Raw genomic sequence first — 24,322 nt, 5'->3', positions numbered from 1 at the left:
GAAAACAGAGAGGGGGCAAACCGTAAGACTCTTAAATACAGAGAACAGACTGTTCTCATTTCAACTATTTGAAACAGATGCTGTGTATATATTTTATCAACAATCGTGCATGCTAAACTTCCCCAAATTCTCAAAAGGTAGTCATATAACATTGTTTTTAGAACTCTTAGCATCTTGTTACTATTTTTTTTCTTTTTGAGCTAATACTATTTGTGTTCTTTCAAAGTCACAATTCTTTATGAAACGCATTAAAGGAAACCTAAGTTTGTGTTTATTTTAAAGTGCTACCACATTATGCGATATCTACACTTATGCTAATACATATTTAAAATTTCTAAATGGGCTGTGACTAGCTGAAATAATCCACAACACTGTTGTTGAATTTATTTTTTAACCTAATGAGAATGTTTTGTTATTAAATACTTTCTTATTTTTTAATACTTTGATTATTTTCATTTCTGTTAATATTTTATTGATTGCTTCTCAGTCCCAAACCCTCTAATCTTTTGCTTCATTAAACTCTTTAGATTTCCACGCAGTCATAAGCAATAACACAGGGAGATTCTGGGTACTCTATACCGAGTTCTTACAAAGGTAACTTCTCACAAAACTGTAGGACACTAACGTACAGAACATTGACATTGAATCAGTGGGGATACCATGTTGCTGTGCCATGAGGATCCCTCATGTGGTTCTTTAAGAGCCGCACTCACTTCCTTTCTACCTCTACTACCTTTTCATTCCTGGCTGCAAAAACTCTCTCTTCCTCTTTTCGATAATCTTGCCATTTCAAGCATGTTTGAAAAATGGAATCATATGGTCTATAACCTTTTGGGGGTTGACTTTTTTTTTCATCCATTTACATCCCCTCCAAGAGTGCATGAGGGTTCCTTTTTCTCCACATTTTCCCCAACACTTGTCATATTTTGTCTTTTGATTGTAGCTATTCTGACTGTTGTAGAGTGAGATCTCATTGGGAGTGAGTGAGTGAGTGTGTGTGTGTGTGTTTTAATGTTTATTTATGAGGGAGAGAGAGACAGAGAGAATGAGCAGGGGAGGGGAAGAGAGAGGGAAACTCAGAATCTCAAGGCGGCTCCACGCTCTGAGCTGTCAGCACAGAGCCCGATGCAGGGCTTGAACCCATGAACCATAAGATCATGACCTGAGCCGAAGTCAGTAACTTAACCGATTGAGCCACCATTGTGGTTTTTATCTGCATTTTTCTAATGATTATGGATGCTGGGCATCTTTTCATGTCTCTTGGCCATCTGTATTTAGTTTTTAGAAAAATGTCTATTTAGGTCCTCTGCCCATGTTTTAATCAGATTTTTTTTTTTGGTGTTAAGTTGTATAAGTTCTTTATATATTTTGAATATTAATTCCTTACGGAACGTATCGTTGACAAATATTTTCTCTCATTCAGTAGGTTGCCTTCTGTTTTGAGGATGACTTCCTTCACTGTGCAAAGGTTTTTATTTTGGTGCAGTCCCAATAGTTTAATTTTGCTTTTGTTTGTTTTGCCTTAGGAGACATATCTAGAAAAATGTTACTATGGTCAATGTCAGAGAGATTACTGCCTATGTTTTTTTTCTAGGAGTTTTATGATTTCGAGCCTCACATGTAGATCTTTTAGCCATTCTAAATTTCTTTTTTTGTGTACTGTAGGAAAGTGGTCCAGTTTTATTCTTTTGCATATAGCTGTCCAGTTTTCCTAGCACTATTTGTTGAAAAGACTGTCTTCCCCAGTGTATATTCTTGCCTCCTTTGTTGAAGACTAATTGGCCAGATTATTGGGAGTTTATTTATGGGCTTTCTTTTCTGTTCCACTGATCTATGCGTGTATTTTTTACCTGTGCCATACTCTTTTAATTACTACATTTCCCAATTTTTGATTATTAAGAATGAAGCTACTCTAGACATTTGTGTGCAGGTTTTGTGTGAACGTAAATCTTCATTTCTCTGGGGTAAATGTCGAGGAGAGCAATTGCTCGGTTAGTACATGTTTAATGTTTTAAGCACCTGTCACACTGCTTCCACAGTGGTTGTGACGACTAACAATAAATGAACAATCATGGGGCACCTGGGTGGCTCAGTCAGTTGAGAGTCTGACTTCAGCTCAGGTTGTGATTTCATGGTTTGTGGGTTCAAGCCCCACACTGGGCTCTGTGCTGACAGCTCGGAGCCTGGAGCTGTTTCAGATTCTGTGTCTCCCTCTCTCTCTGCCCCTTCCCCACTCATGCTCTTTCTCTCTCTCTCTCAAAAAGTAACTAAATAAACATTAAAAAAATTTTTTTTTTAAAAAGAACAATCCATTTTCTCCACATTCTTGCCCGATTTTGTATTGTCACTACTTTTTATTTTAGCCATTCTGAATACATAAGTAGTGATACCTCTTTGTGGTTTTAATTTGCATTTCTCTAATGGCTAATGATGTTGAGAATCTTTTCATGTAGCCATTTGCCATCTCTATATTGTTTTACATAAAGTGACTTCATGTTCTTTGCCTGTTTTCTGATTGGATTGTTTGTTGTTTCACTGTTGAGTCTTTAATGTTCTTTATATATTCTGGACACTTATCCTTTGTCAGATATGAGGCTTGTAGATACTTTCTATCAGTGTTTAGCATGTCTTTAGACCCCAGTCAATGGGGTCTTTGACAAAAAAATAGTAATTTTTATGAAACCTGATGTATCAATGTTTCCTTTAATGGATTATGCTTTGGGCGTCCAGTCTAGGAATTCTTCAGTCAGTCCTAGATTATCTAGTATGCTTTGTTCTAAATTTTTAGAGTTTACTATTTATGTCCATGATCCATATTGAGTTAATTATTATATAAGGTATTAGAGTTTGGTACAGGCTTATTTTTGCATTTGGTATTTTCGTCTCTGGACATCTATTTATTCCAGCATCATTTGTCAAAAGGTTATCTTTACTCCACCGAATTGCCTTAGCACCTTGAAATCAGTGGAACATATTTATGTGGGTCTTTCTTTCTTTCTTTCTTTCTTTCTTTCTTTCTTTCTTTCTTTCTTTCTTTCTTTCTTTCTTTGAAATTATTTAAGCTATTCTATTGAGGTTTGGGAGCTTTCCATATCCATTTTAGAAGAATCTTGCGTATATCTTCCAAAAATCTTGTTGGGATTTTGATAGAAATAGTGTTAAACCTGTATATAAATTAGGGGAGAATTGACATCTTTACAGTGTTGAGGCTTCCAGTCTGTTAGCACGATATGTTTCTCCATTTGTTTAGTTTCTTACTGGTATCTTTCGTCACCATAGCACCGTTTTGAGAGGATAGTTTTGTACCTGTTTTGTTACAGCCAAGCATTTTTTTGAATGATTATAAATGCCATTGTAATAATTAATCTTGGTGTCCATGTGTTATGTTCTAGAATGCAGAAATACAGTTGAATTTTGTGTGTTCGTTTGCATCCTGTGCACTTTTTCAAGTATTAGCTCCACGAGTTTCCTTATGGACTCCCCCGCGTCATCTATGCAGATAATTGTGTCCTCTGCAAAGAGGGGCGATTTTCTTTCTTATGTTCTGATCCATATGCATTTGTTTTCTCCACTTGGCTTCCTGCTCTGGCTAGATCTTCCAGCACGATGTTGGATACAAGTGACGAGAACAGACGTTTTTGCCTGGTTCTCAGTCTTAGGGGGAAGCATTCAGTCTTACACCATTAAATATCATGTTAGGTGTAGGTTTTTTTTTTTTAGATACCCATTGTCAAGTTGGGGAAGTTTTCCTCTATTCATATTTTACTGGAAGGTTTTCTCACGATTGGGTGTTTAAATATGTGCAATACTTTTTTCTACATAGACTATCACGATCTTGTGATTTCATTCTTTTAGCCTGTCGTGCTGGCAGATTATATTGATTGATTTTCAAATACTGAACGCTACTTACATCCCTGGAATAAACACCGCTTGGTTATGTTGGAGAATTCGGGTGATACGTTGCCTCTATGTGCGCCTACTTTGTTAAAAATGTTCACATCTATATGTGTGTGAGAGCAGTTACTGATCCATTGTTGTCTCGCAAAGGTTTTGTTCGATTTGGTATCGGGGTATTTAGTTTGAGCAGCCACGATGAAATACCATCCACTGAGTAGCTTAAACAACAGGAAGTATATTTTCTCACAGTCCTGGAGGTTGGATATCTGGTATCAGAGTGCAGCACCATCAGGTTCTGGTGAGGACTGGTCCTGGCTCGCACACACCTGCCTTCTCTCCATGTACTCATATGGCTTCTGCTAAGTGAAAGCATGATGGGGGTGGGCGGGGGGGGGGGGGGGAATCTCTCTTTCTATTCCTTTTATGAAGCCACGAATGCTATCAGATTAGGACCTCACCCCATGACCTTATTTCATATTACTTATCTCCTAAAAGCCCTGTCTCCAAATACAATTAGATTGAGACGTAGGGCTTCAATATGTGAATTTGGGGGGCAACAGTTCAGTCCATAGTTACAGGGTAACATTAGTGCCATAAAACACATAAGGAAGTTGCCATCCACTTCTGTTTTCTGGAAGAGACTGTGTAAAATCGGTGCCAACTTTTCAAATGTTTGGTAGATGTCTTAGTGCATTCGGGTAGATGTCTGTGTATAACAGAATAGCATAGACAAGGCGGCTTATAAATAACACAGATTTACTTCTCACAGGTCTTGAGACAGGGAAGTTCAAGATCATGTTCCAGCTGCTTCGGTGTCTGGTGTGAGCGCTTTCTGTTACATAGAGAACCTCTTCTTGCTGTGTCTGCACATGGCAGAGGGCATATTAAAGGGATTCTGGAGTCTCATTAATAAGGGTGCTAACCCCATTAATGGGGGCTCTGCCCGTAAATTACCACCCAAAGGCCCCAGCTCCAAATATCATCACCTTGGGAGTTCAGTTTCAATATATGACTTTTGGGGGACACAAACATTCAGTCCATGGCGTAGAATTCTCCTATAAAACCACCTGGCCCTGGAGATTTATTTGGGGGAGTTTTAAGAGTTACAGGGTTATTCAGATTTTCTATTTTGTATTCAAAAAGTGTGATAGTTTGTGTTTTTATAGGAAGTGGCCTATTTCATGGAAATTAAATTTATGTGTGCATTTTTTAAATAGTATTCCATTATTATTTTATGTCTGTGTGGTCTCTCGTAATATTTGCTATTTTATTCCTGGTATTAGGTGTTTATATCTTCTACCACCCCCCCCCCCCCCCCCCCACACACACACTTTTTGTGTGGGCCTTGCTAGATCGTTGTTAATTTTGTCAATCTTTTCAAAGAATTAGCTTTTGTTGCATTGTTTTTCTCTGTTGTTCTTCTGTTTTAGGTTTCTTTGATTTCTGCGTTTATCTTGTATGTATTGCCTTCTCCCTTGCCTTAGGTTTATTTCACTATTCTAAGTTCTTCACATGGGAGCTTAGGTTCCTAATATGAGATCTTTCCACTTTTATACTGTATATTTTAATACTATTAATTTCCCTCTCAGCACTTAGCTGAGTCCTCTAACTTCTGCTATCTTGTCTTTTTACTTTCATTCATTTCAAGGTATTTTTTTTAAATTTCCTTTGATATTTCCTCTTCGATCCAGGGATATTTAGACTTATGCTGTTTAGTGATCGGCGATTGTTTTGTTATTTTCCCCTAACAAGTTTTTAGTTTGATTCTAAAACCTACGGCAGCTGGAATTAGGTATTTAATACCCATAGACTTACTGGCAAATCAGAATTTCTCTAAGAGGAATGAACATTCAGGCTTACTCGTTTTGGATTTGTGTTCAGACAGAGATTTGTGTTCTCACTATACTAAATCACATATTGAGACAAGCTACTTAATTAGCAAACTTTAGGTAAAAAATAAACCGATGAAGTGTCTCTTTGACCTTTTGGAAACCTGTAACTTTATAACGCATTATGCATAAAATATATATTATTATACCAGTTCACTCATTCAGAGTGCTGACTCTATCATCATTAAAATTTCTAAATATATCTAAACCTAGTGATAGGTGAAAAGCATATCTCAGAATCTAAAAGATTTGTCTTGAAAACCACACATTAAAATCAATTCGTTTGACCTCTGCTCAAGGGAACAATAGGTTTTTTGTTTATTATGCTGTGGCCAGTATGTTTTCTTTTCAAGAAAGCTCTGGTTTATTTTGAGCAGATAGTAAGAATAAGCACATTGACTATGAGATGTGACAACCCCCCATCTAACAAATTAAGAGGAAAATAATAAAGTACGTGCAAAATCATATTTTGTCATGTAGCACACATACGAGGATGCCTTTGCATTGCATTCCCTGTCTTACGCATTATACAATTTCTTCAAGAAAGAATTTTTGCCAAAATTGTTTAAATAAACCATTAGTTGAACGTGCCTAATTTCAATCACCTGGCAACACCTTGGGTCTGAAACTTGTCATTGTTTCGTGACGTGTCTCAAACATAGTGCAGGGAAAGAAGAAACACAGTGACCTCATCAAATAAGCTTGAATAACACATTTAGGCTTTTTAACCATGTTCATGTATTTTTTTGTGGTTTAGATTATCGGGATTTCAGCTGCCGTCCTCAATCGTCAGCACAGGATCTATCCTCGCGCTGTGGTTCACGACAGACTTCGCCGTGAGTGCCCAAGGTTTCAAAGCCCTGTATGAAGGTAGGACATTAAATGTGCTCTGCACCCACATACTGTCCAGACGACCTCACCCTTGCCACTCTGGATTAAAGATTCTAATGCAAATATAAGCTGCTCTTTCAGAGGTGGTTGGATGTTATAAACATTTGATGTTTATATTCTAGATTTATATATTGATGATGGCAGAACACGGTCTAGTCTAATTGCCGAATTTCCCAGCGCAAAACCTGTGTTTACAATTTTCCTTTGTCGGAAGCGCTCTTTTTAATTGGAGAAGTGGTTTTTCTTGTGACATGTAGTGGAGAAGTTTGGAAAATTTTGAATACCAATTAGCAAGACTGCTTTTCTGTGAAAAATCATTTTCAATTCAGAAGTGTTGCCTTAAAATTTTTGGTAGCCAGTAATGAAGTTAGTGCTTAATTAAAGAGAATTCCATTCCGTGAGTCTTTCTGGTCCAAGCTGAAACTTTTAATTGAGAAGATGATTTTGTTTGGCCGTTTGGTCATTTGAAGGCATGTGGAGTTTGCTTGTGTTTCCAGAGCTTGTGCCTGGTACCCTTTGGAGTCTTGATATCGCTGAACTACTTTGGGACAAAAATTTTGAAAAGGTGAAAGAGAGTACGCCCTTTGAGAGAGGAAATAATAGAGATGATCGCTTCAGGCATTCGGTTTTAAGAAATTAGTAACACTCTAAGCGTAAATGCTGAGGTCTGTCTGTTTTAGTCTTGTTGTACAGAGGTATTCAAGATTTGCTCTCACGGGTAAAACAAAGACTATTATGTTTAGCATAAATAAACTCTGGAGCCTGTGAATTGAAAATAGACTGTGGGTAGGGGTCTAGGCAAATCCCTATTTACAGCAGATCCCATTTACCTGTTTCTGGGTTAATCACATCTGCCTATGTTTTTGTTTGGAGTATTCAGTGCACTTGGGGGAAAAAAATCACTCTTTGTGGAAAGATAAAATCTACATGTGCTTTACACAGTTGAATTTAGTTACTGTAGAATTACCAGAAAACATAAGGGTAGCGTGTGTTTTTTGCACAGATAGGTAGACAGACAAATTCATGCTTTTATTTAAAGTTTTGGGCGTAGTGACATTTAGGATTGTTTACTGTTCTTACTGCAATATCTTTCAGGCCAGGGCATTTATGTATTATAAACATATTATATAAATATATGTATCATACTATACATATATAGTATACATGCACATATACTTATATACTATGTGTGTATATAATATAAACTGGCATGAGTATATTTAATATACTTAAAGGTGTTTAAGTCTATTACCGTTGGGGAATCATTTCATATTTGGAGAGTAACAAGCCAACTTAAGGTTGATAGGTGCTATTATTAACTTTTGCCTCTGTGCGTGCCTACCACTTTCCACATACACTGACTTCACATAATTTCTTTTTCGCTCAACATTGTGAAAGTGTTTCTAAGGCACCCTACCTAGCTGCCTGTGAAGTTACCTTGTCCAGTCAACATATCTGACATTTGCTCAGAAGGTCGATAATGCTTCCCTGTTTCAGAAGCCGTGACAATTGTCGTCTCCTTCCAGACAAAGTTGGCACTTTAATATTACATTTTGCTCAATTTCCTAAGGTAAATGTTGTGGAGACTTGGTTGGTGTTGAATGATGATCAAAAGAGTAATTCTATGGACTTTTCTGGGCTATTTTTTGTTGGTATTGCTCGTTGTCATTTTATATAACACATGATTGGTGAGATTGTCTCTGTTGGAAAAAATACTTATGAGCTATTTTATAAAATGAGTGGAAAAGTGAATAGGGCTGGGAGCTAAATGAAATGTGCATTTTAAAACTGTTGCTATGTGGACATGCTCTTTTTGAAATTTATATTTTAAATAATGACATCTATCATATAGTCTGATATTTGCAAGCAGACACAAGCCTTTTTCTAGAAAGGAAAAAAAAAAGATATTGCATTAAAAAGTGCTTTGTCAGCAAAACCAAAATTCTATATAATATTTAACATCTGTATTTAAAAATATTTCTCCATTAGCATAAAGGTCTCCTGAGAAAATCAATGTGTACTATCTGGATAGACAAAGTTAACTGTAGTCTCAACAGAGGATTACAGACTAGAGAATCTATCTAGAAGAGAGTAAAGCTTTCACTAGGGCACCGACTGCTTTCTCCCTAGTCTAAGTGCCCAGAGTGAAATTAGATTTAGCTGAAGGCAATGTCACTGGAGAAGGTGAATTTTATTAACAATACTGATACTGCATGAAATATACAAACATGCCTATTCAAATAAAATGTAAAGCAGAACCAATGATAATAATCAGAATATTATCTAATTTTTTTTTTTTTTTGAACCAGAACATTGAATCCTTGGAGGGATTCAGGGTTCCTTGTTTCCCATGAGTTTTTATTTTGATTACCCTGTCCATCATATAGTTAATATAAACTAAATCATATAATAAAATTCTTATGTCTTATCCAAGACCTCTAAAGGAAATTTGATTTAGATATAAAACACTAGATCAGCTTGTTCAAAACATAATGCTATATAGTCTTAAACTAGTACTATATTTTCTAGTTCTAATTAGAATTTAGTATTACCAGAATGATGTTTAAATTTTTAAGCACCTTTGCTTAAATTGGAGAAAGTCTTTTCAACTTTTAAATTGTCTCTAAACATAATCACCTTGATAACAGGCTTAATCCGGCCACTGAACTTTGTACTTTTCTGGCAGTAATTTAGAATGGGCATTATTTACATAAATTATTATTCATGCATGAAAATATTATACTACATAATGAGTATGAAAACAATAATTTAAAAATTCTAATGAATGCATTCAGTCATTGAATTTAACCCTGGAAATTAAATGGCAATATTTATAAATTTCACAGTAACAATGCTCATCTGCAGTAATTGAAACTCTAAATATGGAGACCTTAAGGGTCTTAGTAAATTTATAGACTATTGGTGAGATCAACATATTTCAACATATAAATACAGAATATAGTTGAAGTTACCAATTTAATAGAGTGTTTTGTAATATTACATTTGCTTGTCGCATCACTGAACATTGCTCTTTACCATAAACAAAAGAAATTGCATAATTTTTTGGTAAATTTATAACAGAAAATATCGAGAGTACACACAACTTACAATGACATAGATTACTATCAGAACTCTTAAATTTGCCCAATATCAAAGGAGTGTGTATGTAAGTAGCATTTATTCAGAGATCTCTGTTTGTCAACTTGTTTTCACTGATATTTCAATCACTTAAAAAAATTCATTTTTTTCATTAAGGTTATGTATGAATTAAAAATATCATTTAGGAAATCAGAAACTTAATGTGGCATGTCAAGACATAGTAAATATTATGTGATGACAAAGATTCATGGTAAGGCATGGCAATCATTTGACTTGGGGACAAGGAGAACAAGTCAATATGGTGACATGAAAATCTAGAGACTGTGCCCCAGCAAACCTGTCGCTCTGTCACTCTTATTTTTTTCCACTTTTTGAAAGGAAATGCCTCTATTTTTTTTGTGATGCCTCTTTCTTAATTGTATTTAGTATTTATTTATTTTTGAGAGAGAGACAGACATAGTGTGAGTGGGGAGGGCAGAGAGAGAGGGAGATACAGAGTCTGAAGCAGGCTCCAGTCTCTGAACTGTCCACACAGAGCCCGACTAGGGGCTCCAACTTAGGAACTCAGAGACCTGAGCCAAACAAAGTCTGATGCTTAACCAACTGAGCCACCTAGGTGCCCCAAGATGCTTCTATTTCTAATGGTTTCTCTTATTAGCGACAAAAGTAAATAGAATGTTAGAAACACTTATGAATATATGATAAAAATTTGTCAACCTGACATTTTAGTTATTTTGATTCTGAATTCTGATTTATTTTTAAATAGCTTTTCCTTCGTTCATGTATGTGTTTATTTTTGTCCTGGATATCATTCAGATATTTCACAGACTGTTCCATAACTTTTATAGACTGATGTTCAATCATTTTATTCTTGATTCAATTTTTAAAAATGTAGTTTTCACAAACCATTTACCATAATTTAGGTTGACCTTTTAGATATTTTTGCAGTTGAAATATGTCTTTGTGGACTTTGGTTGGTTTTTAATAATTCCATATTTTCTGTGAAATAGAATTTGGGTAGAAAACACCAGCTCTGTGGTTCAAATTAATGAGTCAATGTGTACTCACGAGAATGAATAGTTTCCTTGTATACAGCAGTGTTCGAACGTGTAGGGTAATTCCATTGGTTGAGAACCAAATTTTCTTTGAACAATTAGCAAATGCTTTTTATCTATGGGACAGAAGGTGTTTTAAATAAATCAGAATGAAAATCATAGGCATATTTTGACATGGATATTTAAGTTTGGTTACAGAAGGAAGGTTTTGCTTGATTCTTGTCTACAGCAAAATTGATAAATGGTGGGAAACTATTCTTTTTAAGATTTCTTTAAAAATCCTGGCTGACATGGTAGCTGCAAAGGGAAAATTGTTAACCACAAATGTAGGCAGTCATATATTTTGATCATAAGATACTGATTTTAAGGACTCGGCATTTCCATTTGCTTTCCAAGGTCCCATCTTTGAATATACTGGATTTAGACTTTATGCATGAAATACAAGAATCTGAAAGCATCAGAATCGATTTGAAGGAAACAAATACTGGTGGTATAATGAGGATTTTGACATACGAAATAGTAAACATTTGCTTGTGGCAGGAAATTGTGTTTCATACAAAACAGTTCATTAGCTGGAATGAGAAAAAACAATTGCCCATGAAAATGCTTTAAGAGCCTCCCCTGGGTTATAAAATGCTCTTCTCAAGGAATTGTTCTTTTCCAAGTTTTTTTTTGTCTTAAAATTATCCATTCTATCAATTATAGCGTTACATTCTGCTTACTAAGGTATATGTATATCTGCGGATAGACAGATGAGAGAGAGGTGATACATGTGTGTGTGTGTGTGTGTGTAGTATGATATAAACTCCTGCATAGATTTTTTTATTAAATTCTCACAAGATTCCTGTAAGTGAATTAAAGTTACCTAGTATCACCAGGTAGAGAAAATGAGGTCATAACTTACAGTAATTTAGTTTGCAAACACCTCTTAGCTACAAAACTGTGAAAGCAGAGATTAAACACAGTCTACCTATTTCCTGAAGTTGTGGTTCTTAACCACTCCCCATACATCCTCTTATATACCTAAGTTCATTTGTGTATGCATGTGCAAATGCATGCTCCTGAGTGTGCATTTATACATGTGTGTATACACACAGAGAATTATGTTTTTGCACACATACATATACAGATACATACATATACATTTGGATGTTGTATATGTGTGTATACGCACACATGTATATACACCGGAGAATATGTATGTGGCTATGCGAATAGACACGCAAGATGTGCTCATTCATTCTTTCTCTCATTTATTTAGTAAGCCTTCCCTGAGCATCTCCCAGTGAGCAAAGACCCAGTGCTGAGCTAAGTGATAGGAATACCAAGAGGAAAAGAAGCATGTTGGTTGTGATGCCATAGCGAAGGAGAAAATGCCTGAATTCGATGGCGCATAGAGAGTACTTGGTGTTTGGCAAGGTCAGGCCGAGAGGGAAGGTCAGCTGCACTTGGGGGCCAGGTGCAGGTCATTACGGAATTAATGCTTGGGCTCTATTTCAGATGAAGTGTTTAAAAGCCTCATGTGTCAAACGCCCTTCTTGTATCAGGCACGGAACAGAAGTTCTCCGGAAAGATGGGTGAAAGGAGGGTTTTTCTGAGTGAGGAAGAATCAAGCATATGGAGCAAAACAAAGTACCATCTGTAGGAAGGTAGCAGCAAGAGGAGGTGGATGGAAGGGTGTCCGGAGGGGGAGATGCCAGGCCCCCATTCTCCTCAGGATTCACGGGGGCCTGGAGCGGCCAGAGGGTCAGGTTTACATGCTTTCGTCCCTGGCCTACACCACTCCCTCTGAGAAATCCCGAAAGAAAAGGCTGAATTATTGTCACTCGACTATTAAATGAGCTGTAGCTTTCTGTTTTTTTCTGCCTCCATGTCACCATTTTGTCCCCTTTTGGCTTTTAAATCATGGCCGTAGCATCTGAAACCATCCAGGGAGGGGAGCAAAGTGGAAATGGTGAGTTCCAAATCCCCACAGCACGTTGGCCATCAGACGTTAGCTGACAGTACACCACGTCTCATGCTCCTCTGTCTTTGACCCCTTAACTCTCACAGATTCTAGCAGGCACCAAAGGAAAGCCTGAATCCTTGACATTTGCCTCCAACTAAATATTCAAAACTAGTTTTTGATAAGAAATCTGCATTCAACCAGAACTTAATTTCTTGTCGTGTTGCATATTTTGTCCCCTCAATACCTAAAAGGAAAACCACCAATAAGTGTCCCCAGTTAACGGATGTGAATTTGATTCTCCCTCTGGTTAACACATCCTCTCATCTAGAAGCTTCTAAAACAGCACTGGAGTGATTTAAAGACCAAGAGTTAAGGTGGTCCACGCTGTGCTAAAACTGTTCATGTTTAAAAGATAATGGACTTAATATAGGCCATTAAATTAAACTTGTGAGAACTTAAAATGGATTCATTTCTTTTATGATACATTTATTTCGTGGATGCAAATGGCCAACGTTTTCATGTGGTTTCATGTGGTTTCGGTGGTTTCAAATCAACCACTTCAATTTTCACCAGGGAGAAGGGAAACTCGGCTCCAAGCAGACCTTTGCATCCGGGTTGCACTAAGTCATTAACTCTGGGGCCGGGGTGGGGCTCCGGATCAACAACGTGTCTCGCGTTGACTGAATATATTCCGCATTTCCCTCTGACACATCCCTCAAGCAGAATTTTCTTTCCTTTAACATGCGTGGATCCGGACTTAGAAAGAGCAGCTAGATTATTACCCTTCAAACTCAAAGCTTTATTTAGAATGTCAGCCCTGATTTATTTCTCCCTTGAAGTGATTATCCAAACTCAACTTGAATTAAAGCGTGAAACATGAATGACCCACCTGGAAAGAGAGAGACATTTCTGACTAAAGAAAGCGATGGCAAAGGAACAGCAGTTAGCTGTCCATTAGCTGGCACTCGAACATTACCTTGAGTTTATAACAGTAATAGAGGCTGAAACAAATGAGGAACTACTAGAATCACATTCCTCTTGACTATTTAGATGGTGTGGGTTGGCAAACCCAGGTACACATGGACCTTTGGTGGGGTGACCTTTGCTTACCTACTTTCACCTTGTAGCGAGCAGAGCTGTTGGCCCTCATATCAGACCTTCTCTAGATGCACTTCTTCCTGAGTTGCAGGGATTTTCAACAGTAGCTACGTGAGAACCGCTAATCAAAGATTTTAGAACGGCACTTGAAAATAATTATTGCTGTTAGTAATATCAGTACTAACACTTTGGAAAAGCACAACCATGGGAGAAATATGATTACTTTCTGAAAGTACAATGTGAACACAATCAAATGATGATGCGGAGAAAAGAGATGCAGACCCGTCACAAAGGAATGAGTTTAAACAGTCTAGCAAGGCTTATATATAACCCATGGCTATTGATACATCCGATGAAAGAATAGAAATTAAAATAAGTGCCAGCAGCAAAACACATTGCCAAAGGCAAAGCCATGTCCAGTCAAGGTCAACCAAGAGGAGTTGCGCGCTCGGTTACAAGATCGCTGAGTCTGAGAGTCCCTTGAACAGTCATCCCTGTTGGGGGTGTGGAGGAAGGGAGTCCACTTTAATCATCCAATCCATTATGAGGCTGTCCCTATACTCTATCTCTCACTGCTAATTTGGGGGTCATGGATCATCTCAATTTCTATGAGGCTGTGATATTACATGCACAATTTTGCATGTGTGTTTTTCTGTGTAAAACATTTCATAGACTCCATCAAGTCCCCAGGAGTTCCATAACTAACGAAAAGGTCAGAATGACGTGTGTAGATTGATGGAATGAGCTTTGCTCACCTGCGGCATCAGATGTTCTTTTATCTGATTTCTATCGCTTCTCTTATTTATTTCTGTTGTTTGGATTCCATGTTTAAGCAAGAAGCCTTCAGGTTGCAATTTGCCTTCGTATATAGGCCTCCCGTGTTAGAAAAACGACTGTTGTATCAATGAAAATAGTCTAGTTGCTGTGAGTTGTAATTTATTAATTTGGCATTTTGATTTTATATATTGGCTCTGTGAACTTAATTAATGTGCATTTACCCCAGGGAGATGAAATCTGCTCTCCATGTACTAGAAAATCTAGTTTCTGATTCAGTAGGAGTAGATTGCTATAAATTCATTAAAATAATAAATTGTGCTGTGCAGCCTGTTGAGAGATATTGAGCCAAACTTTTGCCTTGACACACACACACACACACACACACACACACACCCTCGTTCTATTGCCATGTACCATTTTGCTTCAAGCAACACCATAAAGAAATAGTTTTTTTCAAAGTGTTCATACTATTAAAAAGATTTAGTGTAGTCCTATACGCATGGATACGAAGGGATGTCTGCAACATAGGAAAGGGAAGAAAATGCTGTATAATCCCATTTTGGCAAAAAATGTTTTTGAAGTACTTGCCTAGGCGTGCACGCACGTGTGTGTGTCTGACGCATGTCTCACTTATGCGTGTTGCGTATATGCACATGTATCCACACATGCATGCTGGTATGTGCATTGCATATATGCACACGTATCTACACACATGCAGGCTGGTGTGAATATTCGGGAAATTGTAGAATACCTGAATTGTTAGCCTGCATTTGTTTGGGGAAGATTTGGAATGGGGAGGAATTAGGAGGAAGGACTGCTGGAGTTTTCTCCGTATAGTTGCATGATTCAGCTGATTGCAAGGAGCATTAAAAAATTAAATAATGAACATCGTAAAGGAAGATATTTCTGAAGAGGATGAGGAAATTAATATTCTTAAGTGAATCTCTGGCTCTTACCTGGAAGTTGCATGAAAAGTAGAACCAGGTAATCAAAAGTTTTTCAATATTATATTATTTTCAAACGACTGACTTAATGGCTTCGAAGGCCGTCAGTGTAGCTGAGATTTTTTTTCTTTTGAAAATAAGAGAAAACAATGTATATTCACTGGAAATCGGCACACAGAAACAGTAGCCTGTCTGAAAGGGACACAATAAAGGGCAGACCAATTCCATAGAAGAGGCATCTTCCAAATCATTATTCACAAACAAAATAAGGATTGGTTACTATTTGTCCTTAATGGGAATTCCCAAACCATGAGTCATTATACTTGCATTTCTTAAAATATTTGCTCTTGATTACAATTTATTTTATTCTTTGTACCCACTCATCTCTCAAGATTGTTTTTTTCCTTCTGTTGATTTTTTTTTTTTTTTTTTTAACATTCTCTGGATCGGTCAATTTGCTCCTTGCATGTACGCTCATGTACAAACAATATTTGGTAACAAGGAACCTTGGGTAATGTTTGAAAAAGAAAATTGATCTTTATTTAAGATGAACCTTTACTGACAAAAATTATGAGACTGAGTGTTGTTTTCATAGTCTCTCTCTTTTCCTTCCTTCCTTCCTTCCTTCCTTCCTTCCTTCCTTCCTTCCTTCCTTCCTTCCTTCCTTCCTTCTCCCTGCCATGGATCAGTAATGTGTGACTCAATTCCCTGGAAATGAGATGGCCTCTCTCTCCATCAAAACACCGTCAACCCTTGGGCATCTATTGTCTGGGTGCTAGGAATGAAAAGCGTTAGGGGAAGCTAATAATTTAAATGTGTCCATGTGGGTGACGGCTTGGATCCTGAGGTGTGGGTTAATCCAGTTTCCCAGTCACTACACTGCTTGTGTTACATAAGCAGTGACCATGTCAGATTCCTCGTTGCAATGAACAGTGAGTAGCACCTGCTTCACAGAGTTGCCGTGAGACAGAAATTTAGCTGCTGCAACCGTTTGGGCTCGTCCTCTGGTGTGTAAAGATTTTGATCTGTGCTTCTCATTCTGCCGATTGGCATCAAAGGTGGCCTCAGCAAGTATAGTGTGTGATTGTGGCTTCAAATTGTGAGTTCTGTGACGTTCTTCTTCACTGCTTGTGCCCCTCTCGCGCGCGTGAATATCCTCTTTGCCATCCTGTTCCTGGACACCTGTGTCTACTGCCCCCCCCCCCTTCTCTATGCTTTGTGTCTCTTCATCTTTTTCACCTGGCGAAGAAAATGGCCAGGGGTCGATGATTCTCGGCTTTTCTAAGTGAGAATCCGCAACACCATTGTGTCCCAGCGGAGGTGTGGGGTGGTATTTGCTGCTTGTTGGACAAGCTAGGAAGTTGCACGTGGTGGTTAGGGTTACTTTTCAATTCTTCTCCAATCTCAGGTCCTTTGTGTAGGTATGTTTGCAGTGGTTTTGTTGACTTGTTCACTATTTACTTTAAAATGAGAGGGATATAGGATAGACATCACAGGGGATTTTTTTTTCTTTTTACTGGTGCTACTCGTTATAGTTGGTTGGTTTGCGGTAACTCAGAGAAAAGATGTGAAAGCATGGGCTCGCTTCAGATTATGAAAAGAAAAACCACGCATGCATTGAAACGAGAAGTGTCCAAGAATGCTGGAAATGAATGCTAAGTATTTAAATTAGAACAAAAATCTTACAATTGGGATAGATAAATAAAAAATCATTTTAGTTTTAAAAATAATGAGAGAGGGGCGCCTGGGTGGCTCAGTTGGTTGGGCATCCGACTTTGGCTCAGGTCATGATCTCACCGTCTGTGGGTTCGAGCCCCGTATCGGGCTCTGTGCTGACAGCTTGGACCCCGGAGCCTGCTTCGGATTCTGTGTCTCCCTCTCGCTCTGCCCCTCCCCGACTCAAGCTCTGTCTCTGTCTCTCTCAACAATAAATAAATGTTAAAAATTTTTTTTAATTTAAAAAAAAATAATGAGAGAAATGTCTCCCCTCTTCAGGTCCTTTTGTGAAAGATATGTATGTTCCATTAAATATAAGCAGTCTGTAGCTAGATGTAAAAGGCTTTAAAAAAGTTAGTGCTTCACACTCTGATGTATGGTGAAAGAAATACCAAATATGCATCCAAATGGTGAAAAGAGATATAAATGTTTATTGGCAAGGTTCTTAAAACAGTCTACAGGAGAGTCAGAATTTATTTCCATTCCTTTGAGCTTAGCATGTAAATTTATTATCATTTCTGATATTCTTGCTACCTAAGGTTGGTGGGTCACTGAATGTCAAACAGGCATCTGTGTTGTCAAATCTAAGCATGGTTTTTTTTTTTTTTTTAATGTTTATTTTTTGAAAGAGACAGAGACAGAATGTAAGTGGGTTAGGGGCAGAGAGAGAGGGAGGCACAGAATCCGAAGCAGGCTCCAGGATCCGAGCCGTCAGGATCCGCAGCCCAGAGCCTGGGGTGGGGCTCGAACTCAGGAGCTGTCACCTGAGCTATGTCACCTCAGCTATGTCACCTGACATAAAAAGGTTTATGTCACCTCTTATTCCTTGGTGCCAACCAGAGTCGCATAAACCAAAATAGGAAACATCTTTGATTGTATCCAAGCATTGATCAAAAGAATAAGATACATAGAGAAATTAAGCTTCTAAATCAAGAAAGCTAAGAATTTCTTCTTTTTATTTGTGTTCTCCCGAATCTTTTCTCTGAAACCCGATTGAGGAAAATCTGTGCTGCCCAAGTATCCGTTCCATGACAGTAGAGGACAAAATGCCCTTTCTAGATGGCCTCCATGTTTGCCGTAACTAACTTCCTTGCAGACATTCTTGACATTGGTTCTGACAAAATGGAGCCTTGTAATTCTTGCATATCCTCAGAGAGAAAATATATCATTTAATGAGCAAAAGAGTGGCCTGGGGCCTGTCAACTTGCAACATTAATTTATATACATCCCATTAAGCTCCTGAAGTGATTTTAATCAAGTACATCCTCAAGTTTTAATTTTTATTTTTCGAATCGGGTGTGTAATTTTTTGCTCAAATTTATGGTTAAATATTAGAATAATGGAATGGAAAGCTCCATGTGGGAAGAGAGCAGGGTGGGTGAACAGACAGCTGGTGTGTGGGGACACTGTCATTTCCTCCCGCAGCTCTGCCCAAGTGTAGGAGGGTAACAAATGGGAGATTTTGTGCAGGAATAAGATGGTGAACAGTTTCGGCTTTGGATGTGTTATCCATCTTAACTCATAAAAACGGAATTTTAACATTCCACGTCTTATTTTTCATTTTTGAAGACTTTCACACTTGCCTAAAACCTTCCCATATGGCACAATTTTGACATGTGTATCAAAATTTACGTGTTTGCTTGACTCTTTTTTGGAAGACAAGTTGATATGCATGAGTCACGAGAACACTGATAATGCATTATTTTTGCATCAACCTCACCAAATCAGAGGAACTAGCTGGCATGTGTTTACAACGAATCCTTATTTATTACTGAGGTTCCTGAAAAATTAAGTGAAGTGCCATTTCATTTGTAAACTACCCTATAAAACAAGCACAGACCGTTTGTACTTTCAATGTAAACAATGAACAAAATACGACAGTACAATGAAATACAACGTTATGTACAGCGTTCGTTTACGACGCACTTTAGGCAGTATTTTAACCACCTACAGTGCGATTGTTTCCGTTTGCAACAACTTTACTACAAGATGCCACAGGGTCGCATTCACACTTTAAAATTGAAAACCAGAAGACTTTATTGTACATTCACTTTCATTGAATCCTTAGAACTTGGTAAGTAATTACTTTATTCCTCTAGAGTTACCCCCAGACATATGGTAACTTTCCCAATGTAACATTGCCATTCAGGAGCAGAGAGGAGTTGAAATTCCAGGGCGATCAGTCAGAAGAAAACTGGCCAACTCGTTCTGAAAAGGGCTGGATTGTAACTTGTTCTGGCTTTGCAAGCTGACGAACTTTTTTCTGTGAAGGGCCAAACAGTAACTTCTCTTGGCTTTGCAGTATATCTGGTCTCTGTCTCAACCCCAGCATTTGGTGCTATGATACGAATGCTCTACATCAAGGCCACATGAATGAGCATGCTCACATTACAATAAAACTTTATTCGCAAAGATAGGTGGCCATGATATGGGACTCCTTCTCTAAAGCCAGGACTCTTTCCTTCGCTTGGAAGCCTGGTATTAATTCCTCCTGGGGCAGTTTGGTTTCATTATTTGACCCACCCTCTAAATAAATACCCGGTAGGAAAAGTCAGTGGCTCTTGCAGGGGGCCTCCCTGTAACGCAGTCTAATTGTTAGGCTCTAACTGACAAGACAACCTTGTGAATCACCTGACACACACCAGGAGACTCAGGGCTTTGGAAAATTAAATCATTTTGAAGTTGGCCGTCAACACGTTCTCTGCTATTGCTTTCCACAGAGCTTGTTTCAATTTTTACCTTTGTGTTTTTGTGTGTAACACAGGGTCAGTGAGTGTGTTTACATTTCCAATTGTGCATCTAGTCTCGGCTTTCCAAGTTTCCTTTCTGGGTATATGTTCTTCTCAGAGGCTCCCACGCCCACAGACATTGCACTTTGATTTCGACCCCACAGGAACTCCTTAAACTTCTTAGTATGAAATGTAAGGTCAACTAATCACATCCCTATTTCCCACCCATCGATGCCCGGGGAAGGGTTTGCAGAAGACACGGGAGAAAGAGGTGGCTATGAGATACGATTTTTGTGTGGTTGGGGGAAAAGTCGAGTTTTAAAAATAATTTTCCTAGAACGTCTGTTTGTCCTTTACCTTTGCCGACAATTTGTCATTTTGAATGTGGTGAATTAGCACGCGGAGGTCCAACGGTGAATGGTTTATGTTTAGAATTGTGCTCGCTGAGGACAAGTGCCCCACGAAAGTCACTTGTACAGTTTGGAAAGGGCTGGGAGCGCTTTACAGTATAAAACTGTGCCAGCGGAAAAACCCCACTCAGCATAACTAAATAGTAATATGTGTACTATTAAGCTCACTGCCATCTGACAGCTGTTTGGTTCCTCTGTGAAACGAATTAGTGCTGTCATTTTACTAATAGACCAAAAATAAAATCGCTGGCATTGTTTCCAGCAGCCAGTTCTAACAGAAGCCAGTCTGAATGAATTGCCCTCTCCCTGGTCACACTCATGCCTGTTCCAGGACAGGCTATCAGAACATAAGACATTACTCAGAATACTAATTGAGGGAAGCAAAACACTCCACAGAGTGAATGTTACTTAGGATGGACTAAAAATAACCACGGTTGTTTCTAAACCACTGAATGGCTCCCTTCTAAGGTGACCGTCAAGGCATGCACTGCTCTGGCTCAGAGTATTTGTAGGAAACCACTCGCCGCACTCACAAATATCTAAAGCATTTTTTTATGCTTGTGCTAACTCTAAGGATGACTTTGTAGAAAACGCATCCTCTCTTTCGGAGCTTACCGATGACGAGGGTTATGTGTCTTGCACAGGGATAGTGCCGTGCTGCTCAAAGCCGCCTGTTTTGTTTTGATCATAAACAACAAAAACAACAACAATAACCTTCAACTTTTAGGGTAATTCTGAATCCCGGGTGATGATTTCATGGCGCTGAACTGCGAGGAGTCTTACGTGGTCTCATTTGACTCTTTAAGGGCACCCTAAAATCGATGGAAATTAAAATCCCCATTTTGTAAGTGTGGAACTGAAGGTGAGCAATGTGTTTGTGGCCGTGCAGCTAGGAGAGGCTGCTGTCAGATTTTAAAACTATTCCTACTTGCGGACAATTGAGAAGCAAAAAAGGTACAGAATCTAAAAATAGATGGCAAGCCCTTCCGTCTGTTAGGATAATTATTATTTCCATGTTTACTTTTTACTTTTTAGCTAAACATTCCCAGTTCATGGAAAGCCATCACTTTTAATAAATAATAGACCATAACCCTCTTTTGAGTAAAACACACTGGGTTGATATCTTTCCTGAAGCGAGAGGACATTCCAGATGTTAGCTGGTGGATGAAGAACACAGAAGTCTACGATCCCCTTTTCTGCCTAATATACAGCCACAGTGCTGCACTGATGGGACGTGTGTATGGCACAGGGGTTGTGGTGTGTGGGTTCTGGAATTAACTGCCTGTGTCTGAACTTACGCTTTAATACTTCCTGTTGGGTTTTTTTTTGTTTTGTTTGTTTGTTTTTTGTTTTGTTTTTTGGGTTTTTTTTGCAAATCACTGAGTTCCTGAGTTTCCATATTTTAAAACTGGGATGGTGATAGAATGAATGGGTTCATAGGCCATTTGGAAGAATCCATGAGTGAATTAGATGAAAACTGTTTAGGAAAGTGTCTGGTCCAGAGTGAGTGTCAGTCTTTGTCCCTCCTGGCACCATTCTCTGGTAGTGCTAGAAGGTTCTTAGTTTCGATCCTGCTTACAGCTACTCAAATTCAATTTATATTGAATAATATTAGCTGTAATAATATTAAACACACTCCAAATAAGTTTTAAACAAGAATAGAATAATATAAATAAAATACAATGTTGGTACTGGTACAATGTAAATACAAGTAATAGAAATATTATAATATAAATATCCACCATGAATTTAATATAAATTCCTATCTTACTACTAGCTAAAACTCATTGGAATTTTAAATTTTTTTTACTAAATGATAGCAAACGTCACCTTTATGAATGTTTTTCCCCACTCCCACTTTCCCCATCCTTGTATTTATATCCAGTCACTAAATAGATGCCTGTGCTGTGTAACGATTTTTGCGTGAACGTGTTTCATGCAAAACACATGCATGGAATTTTAATAAGTGTTAGACTAAAAGTGAAGTGATTGGAAAATAAGGGCTTAAATACAACTGGACAAGTTTCTTGACACGATGGCACAGCTAAAGTTGAAGGTGGGGGGTGAAGAAACATCCTTAATATTCCCACGATCATCTGGGGTTCCAGAAGGGAGCTTCTGTGAGCAGCGTCCCCCAAATGTGATTGGACGTAGAGGTTCATTTCATGAGTATCTCATGAGGTTGGGATCCTTGGGACACCTGTTGAGAAAAAAAGTCGTCTAAATCCTCCCCATTTTCTTTCCACTGCCCTGGGTCTACCCCAACCCTATTAAGTCCCCTATCAGCCCAACACAGGCCACATGACTGCCCTGTTTCAGCGCTCTCTGACAGATGTCACCTGTGCACAGTCAAGATGGTGTTGGTCCAGGAAGTGGGGCGTGTTGATGTTGTCTTGCTCGCTCCCTCTGGTCCGCACACTGTGACCGTCCCCGTAGACTCACTTCCCATCTACCCGCTTCTTCCCTGAATTCTACTCCACACATAGAAAAAGAGTGGCGCTGTAGACACTTTAAAAAGACCCTTTCTAGAGAATGTCTTAAGCAGTGCACTCGCTGGGTGGATATTTTAGTGGGGGTAGAAGAATCCGTCTATGGTTCAGAGCCCAGCCTGTGGACATGTCTGCATTCCGACTACTGGTGAGATAGACCCGGCCCAGGTCATTGGCACTCTGGGCATTTCATTGGAGAGACAGTCAAGATAATTAACATATAGTTAAAGTATGATATGAGTAATCAGAAAACAAATTTTAATTGTTACAGCAGTGTGACTAATATTTGAAAGATGTCATTTACATATGTTAAGTAAAAGAGGCTAATGAGTTAAAAAAATCTACTTTATTCACCCATTTCTATACCATCATTTAAAAACATTTAATTTCCTTTGCTAATGATTATATAAAGTGGAAAGATTTTCACATACACACCTATTTTTATTCATTTTAGAGAAATGTAAAAACGCTGTAAATAGAAATGAATTTGTCAGGTACATTCACTCGGAATTCGGGATATTACGTTGCTCACAGGGTGTTTACAGCACCCAGAGCAGAAAATTATGTTCAATTTAAGTTAGCATTGAAGGGCACTTCTATACTCTCATAGCTTGCCAATATTAAAATTGACAGACTAGAAACATGTATTTATTGTATTGAGCCCTTCATAAAATTGATACTTTTTGTTCTCCAAATATGTATTGACCACTCACTATATGTTAGACATTTTCTGGGGCTTAGATATTCAACACTGAACAAAGCAGAGTAAACTTCAGGACTCATGGTTCTTAATTCTAGGGGAAGAAGCCACATCACAAACAGATGTGTGACTGAAATATATAGTATATTACATGGTGCCAGGCCAAATGAAAAAGTGTATATCAGGGAAAGAGAATAGAGATTGTCATTGTAGGAGCTTGAGTTGCAGTATTTAATAGGGTGTTTAGGAAGGTTTTCACTGGGAAACAGGTGAAGGTGACAGCACATGTACTTCTGGGGTAATCCCATTCTGGGACGCAGTAAGAGCAGCTGAAAAGTCCTGGGACAGAGTGTTTATGGTTAATTCTGGATACATTTTAGCATTGGGATCAGTGTAATTTATTAATTGAATAAATTAAGATATGAGAAATGAGTTACTGATAACTCCAAGGTTTTAGAGATGGAGAATATATTCAAAGTATCACATTAGACTCCCACTGACAGGTTGGGGGTGGGGATCAGGAGTTCATTTGTAGGCAGGTTAAATGAAAGTGCCAATCATACATCTGAAGGCTGATGTCATGTAGGAACTGGATCTACAGTATAGAATTCAAGAGCAAGGAGCAGGATGGAAATGGAAATGTTGGAGGTGCCCATCATAAGATGGGGTCGTCAATGAGG

The 24,322-nt window shown here is 38.3% G+C and overlaps 1 protein-coding gene across 5 annotated transcripts in view; it reads left to right on the top strand.

Annotated features, from left to right (window-relative positions):
• Positions 1 to 24,322, top strand: part of CSMD1 (CUB and Sushi multiple domains 1) — a 2,004,702-nt gene that overhangs the window by 598,660 nt on the left and 1,381,720 nt on the right. For all 5 annotated transcript variants that reach the window (XM_053900776.1, XM_053900775.1, XM_053900774.1 and 2 more), the window contains one exon: positions 6,544 to 6,656. In XM_053900776.1, coding sequence (XP_053756751.1) covers positions 6,544 to 6,656 — 113 coding nt within the window. The remainder of the gene's footprint in view (positions 1 to 6,543; positions 6,657 to 24,322) is intronic.

Source organism: Panthera pardus, unplaced genomic scaffold (genome assembly GCF_024362965.1).
Source record: "Panthera pardus isolate Hobbes unplaced genomic scaffold, ASM2436296v1 HiC_scaffold_13, whole genome shotgun sequence".
Classification (NCBI taxonomy): Eukaryota; Metazoa; Chordata; class Mammalia; order Carnivora; family Felidae; genus Panthera; species Panthera pardus.
This window is presented reverse-complemented; position numbering and strand designations above follow the sequence as displayed.